General features: G+C 32.6%; 1 protein-coding gene across 7 annotated transcripts; it reads right to left on the minus strand.

Annotated features, from left to right (window-relative positions):
- Positions 1-3,410: 3,410 nt before the first annotated feature.
- LOC126699207 (phosphatidylinositol/phosphatidylcholine transfer protein SFH9) lies at positions 3,411-11,321 on the minus strand. Of its 7 annotated transcripts, none has more exons than XM_050396884.1 (16): positions 11,060-11,319; positions 10,882-10,922; positions 10,436-10,802; positions 9,283-9,382; positions 8,767-9,033; positions 8,594-8,671; positions 8,396-8,497; positions 8,259-8,308; positions 8,041-8,140; positions 7,845-7,919; positions 7,658-7,765; positions 6,395-6,479; positions 5,083-5,486; positions 4,853-4,927; positions 3,784-3,911; positions 3,411-3,655 (listed from the first exon to the last, which is right to left on the minus strand). In XM_050396884.1, the coding sequence occupies exons 2-15, from the start codon at positions 10,886-10,888 to the stop codon at positions 3,855-3,857; spliced, it is 1,875 nt and encodes a 624-aa protein (XP_050252841.1). In that variant the 5' UTR covers positions 10,889-10,922; positions 11,060-11,319; the 3' UTR covers positions 3,411-3,655; positions 3,784-3,854. The 7 variants fall into 7 exon arrangements, with proteins under 7 accessions (XP_050252841.1, XP_050252843.1, XP_050252842.1 ...); XM_050396886.1 differs by having other exon boundaries at positions 3,784-3,908; positions 11,060-11,318; XM_050396885.1 differs by having other exon boundaries at positions 3,749-3,908; positions 11,060-11,318.
- Positions 11,322-13,698: the final 2,377 nt, after the last annotated feature.

Genomic DNA, 13,698 nt, shown 5'->3' on the forward strand with positions numbered 1-13,698 from the left:
CATATAGAGAACGTAATCAAATAAAGAAAAATTGGCTAAATACACTTCCATTTGTCAATATTTAATCACCTCTAATATGGTTTTTTATATTCTTAAAAAAAACAAAAAACAAAGAGAATTCTAAAATTCAAGAAAAGTATAAGTTAAAAATGGGAGAACAAATCTTGTATTATTAATTTTACACGTGAGCTTTGTCTTTATATAGAGAAGTAGAGCACGCTAATTAACTTACAATCATACATCAAAGCCATAACAACAATTTAAATCATTTGAAACTAATCTTAACAAACCACAACAATTATAATTTACAACACTAACAAACGTAATCAAAAAAATATAGGTGGATAAGTATTATACGTGAAAGATACATGAGAAAGAATATAAAAATTATGTGAAAAACTACCTAATTGTAGCTTTGATGGAGAGAACTAACAATCTGATTGTGATTTGTACACTGTTTCACACTATTCCTGAATAGCTGCAACTAAACTTAGGGTTGCAACTAAAGTTGAGATAACCCTGATTCACAACAAAGAAAACTCCATAATAATCATCGTTTCTTACTTTTATGGTTGAGGCTCATACCAATACCACACTAAATAGTAGTAAAAAAAATGACAAAGAAACCAAGAAATTGTGAGGGCTAAAACAAAATCAAAAAGCACCTAACCTATGGCATGAAGATGAAAGACTATAGGTAGGTGTATATAAAGTAGTAGAAGTGCAAGAGGTGAAAAGGGGTGAGTGAAAACACAAAAAGTTTTGTGCTTTATAAGAGAGAGGAAAGTCTTGAAACAATAAACTCAAGAAAATAAAGAGTCCTTATCTTTTAAATTTTAATTAGTCCTTATCTATAATGTGGCATTTGAAAAATGTCTTGATGCAATGACTTTAATGCTCTGTTTGTTTCAACATTAACGTTTTCGAAAGAGCATTTTCTAGAAAATTGTCTTATTTTCCAGTGTTTGGTAACAACCTTGAAAAGAAGCTTGAGAATGTTTTCTGGTGTTTGATATGCAATTCTTTTAAAATATTTCTTGTATAATTTAAAACATGTATATTATGTAAACTAACTAATGTAATCATTATAAATAAAAAACCAAGAATGAATTTGGTTTACACACTAATTAATCTAAAATTTTGACAATAAATACAGTCAAAATTAATTAGTTTTCAAATTTTCATGATCTTTACCACTCATCTTGCTCATATATATAGACAATAACGTATGTACACACAGACACACATATCAACCATTTGTCTACTATGGTCAACCACAAGTCTTCAATATTACTCTAAATTATGTATTTACATAATGTACTGATAATTTATCATCATTGCATTGTATCTGCCAACAACAAAAAAATTTGCCAACAAATGCAATTCTCCTAAACAATTATCATTCATTATATAACAATATTATTAGTCTATGGTAAAGATTGTCCCATGTAAAAGCAATTTAGAGCAATATAGATACTATGTTTAAAATTTTCATCTTTTACTTCATTCCTTCTTTCTTCTTCTTCTTTTTTTATTTTATTTTTTTGCACTTTATGTACAAAAAAGAAGTAAATTTTGCCTAGAATCCATCAAACCGAAAATTTCTTAGAGAAAAAAGAAAATCGAGTTTGAAATTCAAAGCAAAGAATTGGAATTTTGGTAAAGAGGAATGAAATAATTATCGCTGTAAATTTGTTCTCCTTTGCAAGTCGGAGCTATTGACCGATCAAAGAAGGAAAAAAATCTAATCAGAGAATTGTGTTACAGAAGGGAAGAGAAACATGGAGAAAAGAGAGAAGAGAAACAGTTAAAGAGAGAGATCTATGGGAAGAGAAGAGACCAGAGTTAGTGACAGTGGGGGTGTGAGGAGAGAAAAAGAAAAGGGAAGAGAGAAAAAGTGAGAAAACTTACCATGAGAGAGAGAAGGTGTCAAAAATTATGTTTCTCACGGCTATAGACGAAAATAATATTTATAGGAGATGTAACGTGTGAGAGAGAGATTGTTTTCCAAAAAAAAAAAAGAATTGGAAAACAACCTATAGAAAATAAGCTTTATTTTTTATTAAAGTTTTCCGTTGACTAAAGATAGTTTTCCATTAACCAAATTTTTGTTGTGCTACCAAATACTGAAAAATGTGGAAAACTATCTTTACAGAAGGTTTTCCAGCGAAACAAACGGTGTGTAAAAAAATAAATTTCTTACCTTTTGAATATTTTTTTCATGGGAATTATTATTTGAATTTTAATTAGTCTTTATCTTTTATATGACACTTGAGTAAAGAATTTACGTGAACAAATTCCTTGTCAAAGAGAGCGCCGCATGGTAAAACCTTATACTCTCTCACGTGAAGTCTCTACTTTTTTTTTTTTTTTTTTTAGATCCAATAAAATTTCATTAATATATGGCAATCAAATCCATACAAAAAGTGGGCCCAGGGAGGTGCCCAAAAATGGATTGGCTACAGTATATTGTAGGAACATACACATGCAAGCACAGTGAAAACAACGTAGAAGACTAGTTTTGTCCCTGTGTGTCCATGAGCCGCTGGTATTCTTCAAGCAATCCACACGCCATCTCTGCTTTTATATATGGGTCCGGTTAATGTGTGCCATTAGGGTATCTATTTTTGGAAATGTATATATATTTTTTGATTGGTGATGGATTGATATTGATTATTAGCGTTGGGCTTCCTAGGCACAATACCTTTTTAGGTTCAATTTGCAGGCTACAATACAAAAATCAATAAAGAGGGGGGAAAAAGAGGCTTTAAGCTCAATATTTATTCCATTATTACTCCAGACCATAAATAGAAACACATTGACATTTAGTTAAAAAGCCTCATGGCAATGTTCGGTCTCTCACGAGAATAAATATTATACGCATAATAGAAAGAAATGCTCTGAACTGTGTGGTTATATGCGATAATTGGTTCTTAAAAAGAGTTAAAAAGGAGGTTATCCGAATTCAATATATTGCAGAAGTCATTACCAAACGGATGAAAAAAATAGTTGCTTATCTACCAAACGAGAGAGAGAGAGAGAGAGATTGATTCCTTCAGGATAAAAGAATAATCCGGTCTCTTTTTAGATTAGAACCAAAAATAGGGGAGGGTTGGGAGGATTTTTGTACTTGTTAAGAGGGGTGAATGTCTCCTAATTTATCATTGCAATTTCAGAGAATAAAAATAGAATGAGTCATCCATCAACGCAAAGAACATCTATGATGACACATTTCCTAAACATCTTTCTTTTTCTGCAATCAACACATCCTTTAGAGTGTTGTAGAACATTATTAGTCTAACTTCCAATGGCACCTCACTGTACAAATAAATCAAATAAGAAATTCCAAGATGAGTCAGATTTTTAAAAGTAAAAAATAAAAAATAATTTAAAATAATGCAACAGTAAGGTTTCCGGTGAAAATTGTTGCAGCACACAGCCTCTGCTTCTGTAAATTTGCAGTTGGTATGGTATAAAAGTGAGGTCAAGTATCATACAGTATACCAGTCCAAAAAGAGAGTAACAAAATAGATATATAGTACTATGTACACGATCAGAGACATATTTGCATATGCTTATCTAAAAGAATGGGCTCAAATAACCCTGTGGTTTCCTCTGTTTGGTGGATAAACCGGTAACTGGCAACTCAAAGAACCTGAGAAAAATGCAAATGAGATTCATTAATGAGAGGCAGAGAGCGAGAGACAGAGGATGATCTCACATCAAAAATTGTAGAAGAGATAGTCACCTAAAAATGACAACCTTCCAAATCTGCTTATTCACCTTGCATGAGGAAGTTATTGCATTTTTCAGAGTCAAAAGACATCATGAAAAGCCCTCTCAAAATAATTTATTCATCTTCCTGGGGCATAACATTTATAATTTCTTGGCCAACAAGAATTTGCCCCCTGCTATTGGCAAAAAATAAATCTCATCAGCATGTGGATGCTATTTAATGATTCGAACAAGCATTCAACCACTTAATCAATCACACATTAGTAAAAAAGAACAACATACAGTAAATTACACAGGTCTATCAACATAATAAAATTTAACAAACTGATAAATATTAAACTAATGTTAATTTTCAAAAATAGTCCAAAACTAGAATCAAAACTAGGACCTAAGATAAAAGAAATCATATTCAGTAAAATGCTTTTATATCTTAAGCAAACACAAGGTAGGAAAGTATTGATGAATCCAGCCTCCCAAAGCTTATCAATTATAATAAGATATAGATTTAAGGTTTCTCTTGAATAATTGAAGTTGCTTGTACCAAAAATAGTCAGATTTATCTTTATATCCGTAGGCCACAATCAAATTTCTACAACCAAGTAAAAGATGCACAAACTTTCATGTTATCTTTGGAAAACTGATGGGACAAAACAAAATTCTTTAGCTGGTAGATAGTATAACCATCTACCTTGTGAAGATTGCTACAATGCTGCATAGCCTTGGAGATCATCATTTCAATATTAATATCCTCTCCATAGCCAAAAGCCATAAGAATTAAGTGTAAGCTGTCCAAAGGGAGGAAAAAAAGGGGCAGGGTTTGATGAACACTCCTAGTAGGGGACTCTAATTGTTCATCTTTGTTTAATATTGCCTAATCTTTTACATTAACAGTTCAAGGACATCCCAAACTCAAGTCTGGCCTGAGGTGCCTCTCAGGTTTTACGAAGCCAACAATAAATTATCATTCTCCAGTTATGAGCCAAGTAAACAAATCTACCCTTCAGGAAGCTTTTGGCTCAACTTCCATAAGCTCCTTACTTGCATAAACTTCTTTTAACTTGCAAATTTGAATATAAATGTTCTCAATTTTATTTTTCCAAGGAAAATGTGAACTTACTGTTAAGCTGTTCTCCTTTAAATTTTCCAGTGAGTCAGCAAGCTCCACTTGCTTTGATGCAGTTGCAAGTAGTGCCTACAAATGAAGATGACAAATACAATAAAAACAAGAAACTTAGTTGAACAGGAACTATATTTTTCAGAACAATTCATGTTTGGGAGAGAAGGATAATTTTGAACAGAACTATATTTTTCAGAACAATTCATGTTTGGGAGAGAAGGATAATTTACTTTCTTTGTCTTCTGTAAGTCATATTCTATGGATTTGATACGACTCAGAGATTCCCGAAGCATATCATCCTTTTCTTGAGGAATTTTTGTAGGTTTGCTAACCAGATCATTTACTGTGGTTTCTAATTGCTGCAACCTCTTCCAAAGTGGGTCCTCTTTGATTGACCGTGAAATGTGCTGCTCTTGTGGTCTTAAATCAACAAGCTGGGGCTTTCTATTGTTTTGGGGTTTGCTATTGTTACCTAAATGATTTTCTGCACGCTGCACTGCAAAAAATCTCCCCAACCAAGGTAGTACTAGATATATACATCCTAATATTTTTAGTATGATGTGAACCACTAAATTTGTTACGTAGGGAATGAACTTCAACGGCCTTCTTGGTTGACAATTGTTGGTTGAATCACCTGTCACAAGCACCAAGCCAGGAGGATGTAAAAGAATGTTGCATTAGCAAATATCTAAGTAGCGAAATTTTTTTTTTCTTTTTCTTTCATAAGAAGTCACAAGATCTTTATGGAGCTTTTGCACTGAGAAAGTGAAAAACAAAATGACAAGTTCACCTCCCCACAGATAAATCAACTTACGCAACAATGAGACACTGACTTCATAGGCATTTGTTTTCAAGTCCATCTGATTGGGACCTTTGACAAAACTAAGCATATTTTACATAATTACTTAAGAAAGTTTTTCATTATAGAAAATTCAAATTGGAAGCCCCCATGTATTATGTTTAATTGACATGACATGAATTGATTGGACCAACTAGCACATCTGACTTAACAACCGCCATATCAATATGAACAGAAGGACTAAATTTAAAGCACTATATAACGTTAGGGTCTAAAATCCAAAATTTTAAACATAAGGAGGCAAAATCAAATTAAACTCAAACTTAAATGGTGCAATTGCAATTAAGTCTTTTTTTTCTTCATAATTTGATAGTTACAATGGGAGAGGGGGGATTTGAACCCTAGATATATCTACTGGAAACACCAAGAGGTGCCAAATGAATTCTTTCTTCTCCTAATTAAAGGAGAACTTCAGCTGACAGCCTGGCCCTTCAGCCCTGAATGTCCTAATTGAGCCTGGACAACAGGACTTAGGCTGCCCAACACATTTTCCTTACTACTGCTTTAATATTGGACTTATTAAAGAACGCAGAAAGTAGGAAACAGTTCAATAACTACTTAACAAGTAGATTTTAACCAATGTCAAACTACCGTACAAGTAAATCATGAAAGTAACTTGCTGTAAACCAATATTCAAAACCAACACAAATTTTAATGATTAGAAGTTCTGCGTGATAACCTACTTGTTAAACAAGCATCTTCAAGCCTTACAGCTCTACCAACTGGTTCAATCAGGTTGCAGCTAGATGCATGGTCACTGTTCCTTTCCTGATACATAAAATAGGTACAGAGCAAGGGTTACAGAAATGACTTCATATCTATGCATAGGTACAATCAAAGTCCAAGATTTACATTTTAAATAAAATAAAATAAAGAATAACTCTATTTAAAAGAGCTAGTTCAAATACAGTGTCATCAAGTGGACACACATAAGAACACATATCCTCACAGAAATTATACCACCACGTTGTAAAAAACATAGAGGTAAAGTGAAAAGGCCTCATATGATGGTGCTTCCTATGGACTAAATGAATCATATATAACGCTGATTCCAGCCATTGATTTTATCATTCCAGATAAATTTAGCATGCATTTGGCATTGGCTTAAAAAGCCAGATTTTTTTACTATTTAACTTATTTTTGCTACTATTCATGAGTCTCATTGCACTTTTTAGTACTATTCATAGGTCTCACTATACTATTTCAGTTACCTTTTAGTTTTATCTACATTACTTTCAGCAAAAAGTTTTCAGTTTCAGCTAAATAAACTGTTCCCAAACAGACACTTAATGAAATGGTGGAGCAAAAAGATTCTTTCTTCTTAGGGTAACCAAAGATGCTTCAAGAGTTGAAGAAAGTATCAAGTACAAAAGTCATTATCCTTTAACACTTCAAAACTCAAGGTCATGTTTTCTCCAACCATGTAGAATGATGCAACGAATGCTGCCAGAATTAGAGCTAAATAGATTTCATTTGGCTAGAATTTTTATCTTTATTTTATTCCTAAATTTTATGTAATTTATTATATTATTTCTTTCCTTCGTTTTTGTAATCCTGAAAGCTCTATTTAAATTCTCCAGGGAAAGATTGTTGGACATGTTGAATTTGATGAGTAATACTAAATTGAGAACTTCTCTTTAGCCTGGTGCTGATTCTAGCCAACCTTACGGACTAATTCCTAGGTTTTCTATCTTGCTTGGTGCTGATTCCGAGCAACTCTAGGTGATGATTCCTAGGTTTATTTTTATTTTCTAATCTTATTGAATTTGTCCTACATCAAAATATCTTCATTGGGAGATAATAAATAGAGACTATTAGTTAAGCACCATTACACTTGATCTTAGCCAAAAGGCTGAGTAAGGAATTACTATTAGTTACGCACTATTAAGATCAGTTCAGTAAAACAAAGGCTAATACAGTAACCAGGAAGGACAAAGAAAACTAACTTCAAGTACACTCATTTCATGACCAACTGGCATTCTCTGCCTGACGCCAGAAGCACTCGTTGTCATGAGTAATTTTGACCCAGCAGCAGATATTTCACCATGTGAAACCTTTAAAAATAAATAATAATGTGAGAAAACAATATATGACTAGGAAGATGATAGAAGACAGTGTGAAAACTTAAGTCACCTTGGAGGAAAAATCATCATGATCAGAGGAACTTTTAACTCTTCTTAGATACATTGCTTCTCCAGCATGTACCAGCTGTAAATAGAAGTGACAAAGGATGATTCAAGATTTTAGATATGGCATTGGTTTGACATTGACATCTCCTCAGATATTAATATTAGTAATGAACAGTGTTGTCAACTGACTAGGAACTTACTTTCACTATTTCTCGATCATTCCAAGGCCCCTTGTCAGATCTAAGACACCCACCATCATTTGGGCATGAGCAAGTTCCACCAAGAAAATCTGGTAGTTGGCTGTTTTAGCAGATAAATGTTCAAATAATTTTTGTAATGAGTAATAACAACAGTATGCTTGTAATTAAATACCAAAAATACTATGGTAAATGGTAAAAGTCAAGAAGGAATCCCAAACCTTGAGTCTATAACCTCCAACAACTTACTATGGAATCTGCTGCCTAAAACCTGTGGAATTAGTGAAAGAACAACTAGTGATGAGTTCATATAGTCTCCAAAAGTAAAAAAACACGAATATAACAAAAGAACTTGTACATGTATCTTTGAAGTGGTCCTTGGGTCTAGAAAGCTTTTTGCTGTATTCCATAGTAGTTTGAACCCACTACCAGCATTAACAATGAACATCTGATGTAATGTCTGGAGAAAAAATGCTAATATCAGAAATGATTTGCAGATTCATAATCCAAGAATTCACATACTATATTTCTTTAGTTTCATATGCTATTAAATCACCTCAGGATAGTTATCGCCATCAATTTTCTGCATGTGCATAACAAGATCATGGGCAACCTTGCCAAAGCTAACCCAATTCTGTAAAAAATAAAAAGAAACGGAGCAATGAGAAGCAATGATATTGTACAAACATATGCAGAGGTGAAATAGATACAATAGTAAGCTCAAATTACCAGCCCTTGCACGTCCAGTACTGTAGTTGTAGAATCTATGTGTCTCTTGGCTGCAATGGAACATGCTGGGAACTTCTCACTGAAGACCTTCTCAAACCCCTGAACATGATACTTTAAAAACCGGTCCACCGAAGTGACATTCATCAGCTTGCTAAGTTCAATTTTACCAAGTCTTTCAATATAAACAGGTCGCCCCGCTTTGTCTACACCATGGTAACCATGCGGATACCAACGCCGAACTTCTTCATATTCATCATATACAAAATCCTAGACATAAGTCATTACAATGCAGAATCTGTAAGAATTGGAAACATTATTATAAATTACTACTAATACAACAGGTAGTTCAGGAAAAAATTTCAACAATAATACTACAAAGGTTTAATCCCAACCAAAACAACATGCCTTGACTGCCCATTCTGAATCCTAACATTGGCCAAGATTCTTTAGCTTCTATATGTTAGACCATTCTTCTTATCAAATTCATATTTAGGAGAAACCCTGATGACATATTACCTTTAGAATAGAATCTACTCCAAATTCTTTCCTCCAGTTAAGCATTTCAGCCCACATATAGAGAGTTTTATCCATGTCAAACTTCCTTGCCTTTAGAAACCTGCAGCAAGATATCATTAAGTAGAATAAACAGGAAAACAAAACATAACATGCATTAAAAAAACACTTATTCAGGAAATTAAATTACATGGTATTACTAATAACTCATGATTACTTCTAAAATAATGATAAATAACAGATATAATTATAGATTACCACCCCCCCCCCCCCACGGGTGGTGTAGCACATTTGCACCTTGCCTACCTATGATTTAAAAAGTTGCACATTATCCATTCAATTCATGGAAAAATTCTAAATTTTTCCTAATGCTCCATGACTTGGTTATCAAATCCCAAATTTCTCAATTCTCAAAATAAAATGATCAATTTTTTTTAATTAGGAGCTTGAAGTAATACTCCAGAATGATAAGTGTATTGAGATATCAAGTCAGCCAAACAAATAAACATTTAGTGTATACCTGTATACATAATTTTTTTATGAAAGGTTAAATTTCAGGCATTAACTTTTTCAAGTAATGCTATGCAATTGCGTTTGGATTAGTTTTTTTTTCTTTTCTTTTCTTTCTTTTCTTTTTAATTAGCTTATTAGCTTATGTATAATAACTATTTAAACACTTAACATTTTTCTAGCTATAACACTATAATTTTGCCAAATTTGAGGAAATTTGCAAAATAAGCAAGCTTGGCGTTTGACTTGGATCAGGAGCACTGTACATGACAGTGATACAACATGTCCAAATGTCGGTGGTCTCGTATCCCATCTAATGCACCCATAAGCATTGCAGCAAATAGCTAATATTCCAACGCAAGCGAAGTAGTATACAGTACAACTATTGAGGGAGGAGGAGGACCCATAGCCGACCCCAAAATTTTAGGCTAAAAGGCTTGGCTATTGAGTCCTGTTGTTATTAGCTAATATACTAGCTTTTAAAATCTCACTTTCTGCATAATACAACTGTAATTTTGACCTTTTCAGCAAACAACAAAAGAAGAAAAAAAAACTAATCCAAACGCAATCGGATTTATTGAGCTAATAATAGTAAATACTGGAGCAAAAAAACAATGGTTAGAGAGAGAGAGAGAGAGAGTTGTACCTAAGCAAAGTGTGATAATCATCATGGGAAGGTGGGAGGAGATCTTTGGCGAGCAATGTCTGTCGAAACGCGTTGACAGCTTCTTCCTCCTTGGAATCACGAACGTCGTTGATCGAAATCGAAGCGAATCGGCAATCGGCGACCTTGTTTCCGCGCTTTCTAAGAGATTGAGAGAGGGAGATCGAAAGCCTAGAACCGGAACAACTACCACTACCACCACCGCCATTCATTATAACCTTCCTCTTCGTCCTCTTCTTCAGAGATCTGACTCGAACCTTTCGCCTCTCGTCCTCAGACGCTGTCGTTTCAGCCTCACAGCAACTCTTCCCCTTCCTTTCCACTTCTTCAATCGACGCCGCCACTTCCTCTACAAAATTTTCCAAACAAATCAAAATCCAAATCAAATTTTGCAACCAAAAAAATAAATAAATAAATAAAAATTGCACCTGGCATTGTGAGAATCGGAATTCAATTTGGGATCAAAGGTCTGCATTAAAACAAAAACAAATAAGATCCTCATAATTAGCCTCTAGATCTGCTGAAATCTGACATTGACGATCAAATCCAAAAAAAACAAAAACGAGAATCAGAGAATAGTGGGAATAATAAGAAAAGAAAACGCACCGAATTCACAAAAAAATGAAATGATATTTGGTGTAGGTGTAGCTCTCAAGAATAGTAAATGACTGCAAGAGAAAGACAGAGAGAGAGAGAGAGAATAAAAGTTGCTTTGAGAATACGAAGGAATTTTAGTTTTCTCTCTGTTGAAATTTTTTTTTGTTTTTTAACTTTCAGGTAGAAATATGAGAGCTGAGCAGAGGAACGTAGCGCAGAGAGAGAGAGAAAGAAAGGGATGTCGTTGTCAAAAGCGTAACAAAGGAGACGTAGCGTGCAACGGCCGCTTCAGATTTTTTTTTGTTTTGTTTTGTTTAGTTTTTATTTACATAGCGCCGGGCTGTTTCGCTCCTGCAACTTTTTGTTTCTTCCTCTGTTTTTTTTTTTTTTTTTTTACTTTTTTTTTTCTTTTTAAAAAATATTATTCCTTTTATTATCTTTGGTGTGAAATATATGGGGTTAAATTAAAGGTGCCGGTGTATTTTTGGCATCAGCTAAAATGGCATTTTCGTGGAGTGGAGGCATATCCCATCAAAATTGCAAACTAAACTAGACCAAGAAAAAAACATAAAAACAAGCCTACATTCGGTGTAGATTTTTGCCTAGACAATTTGTATCTTGTTACAGTGTCCAACTTGTACAATTTTTTTTTGTTTTCTCTCTCTTCTCTATTGCTAAATTAAGAATGAGATGTAGAGCTAATGTAAAATAGATAAAATGACTTTTTAATTATTTAATTTTTTTTTTGGGTTAAAAATGGGCTACAATATACATGTAATTGAAATATGTAAAAGTAGTGTGGAAGTAATGCTATTATTACACATTAATACTTATTTTCAAAACCTTATCAACTAGATATTAATTTATCTGTACTAACTCAAAATAATATAGTTATAATTAATGAAAAGCAAGGAAGTGAAAGAAATAATGTATGAATTTATAAATAACACTAAGTTGAAATATTTAGATACGGATAGCACACTAAGTTTGGTTGTTTTTTTTAATTTCAATCCTCTAATTTTACTTTCGTTTAATTGAAATTTGTAAGTTTCGAATTTATTCAATTACAATATTCTGTCAAATTTTGTTTAGAAAATTCCCTTAAAAATATATTTTTTTTCACATGAAAAAATCTTTAAAATTAATTATGTAACTTTTTTTCAAAAAATATACTTAATAGCAATTATTTTTACAAAATGGGATAAAATACCTTAATTGAATAATTTTGAAACTTTAAAAGACTCAATTAAACAAAGTAAAGTTTTTTTAAAAAAAAAAAAAAAACTTGAATGAATTTTGATCAAGCTTAAAGGGTATACTTTGCATTTTAGCTTGAAAATAACTATAAAGTTTAAGATTCAAACATATAATTTATCCTTGAAACTTTTAACATCATAATTTTATGCTATGTAAATTTTATCATTTTACTTATAACAATTTCATGAAATTCTTAATTCTTTTAACAAAGTAAAAAAAAAAAAAAAAATACAAGACATACAATCCTATTCCGATGTATATATTTTAACAACAAAAATAAGCAAACGTCACAAAATAGACCTCACTTTAGAAAAAAAAAAAAAAAATGCTCCTTTTTGTCCCAATTAAACCCACGTGTGGAAAAAGTCTAGTTACCTGTTTTCTTTTTCAATCATTTCTGTGTTTTTTTTTTGGACTGCCACTCGTCGACGGAACGGGAAGAAAGCGCGGAATGAAGACGGAGTTAGCGTACGCGTACGGAGCGCAATAGCTGGGACCGAGTTTTTGTCACGGACCACTAGTTGTTTGCCACGTGGAGATGGGTGACGTTGCCACCCTTTCTCTTATTTTTTTGGAAAGATATTAAAGGGCGTAGGAATAGTACTACCTACGTAAACAACCATTTCACATCAAATTTAGCTGCAAACTATTAGGTTTTTTGTTTTTTTTTTTTTTGGGGGTAAAGTCGGCAAGATATTTGTTTATTAGGGCATTTACATTGGGAATGACATATGTCATATTTAAGAAAAATTTAGCATAAAAGTTCAAAACCTCCCACACATCTGGACTTGTAAAAACCAACTATTGTAAAAAGATTTGCACTGTAGCTTAATTCTATAAAAAAAAATTAATATTTTATTTACTTAGTTTATCAATTCTTCTCACTGCGGGTTTTTGGGTTTTGGTTTTTTGTTTTTATTTGGGTTTTGGGATATATTTATTTTATTGTATAGAAATATTATTTTAATGTGTTGTATTGTAAAATAAAAGTTGGAATGCTGATAGTATTGTAAAATGATATGGTATAATTAATAAAGTAGCTTTTTGAAATGGTAAAATAAGATGGGATAGAATTTTGGGATGTGAATGCTCTTACTAGTTTTTACCTATTTCATTATTTATATCATTTATTACTTAAAAAAAAATTTAGATCACAACCCTTTTTTATCACAATTGTGACACGGTAGTCTATAAATGATGGAGAAAAAATAGTAAGTCTATCAGTTATGTCAAATTTTTAAATGCACAATAATTTTACAACAAAGTCGTAGATAACAAACTATTAATAGTTTTTATTTGGATCCACTACCGATATTACTTTTTTACTTAGAGGAAATCTAAGACCATAAATTTTGTTACTACAACTGTGATGTGGCAACCCATATATAAGT

This window comes from Quercus robur, chromosome 9 (genome assembly GCF_932294415.1).
Source record: "Quercus robur chromosome 9, dhQueRobu3.1, whole genome shotgun sequence".
NCBI lineage: Eukaryota > Viridiplantae > Streptophyta > Magnoliopsida > Fagales > Fagaceae > Quercus > Quercus robur.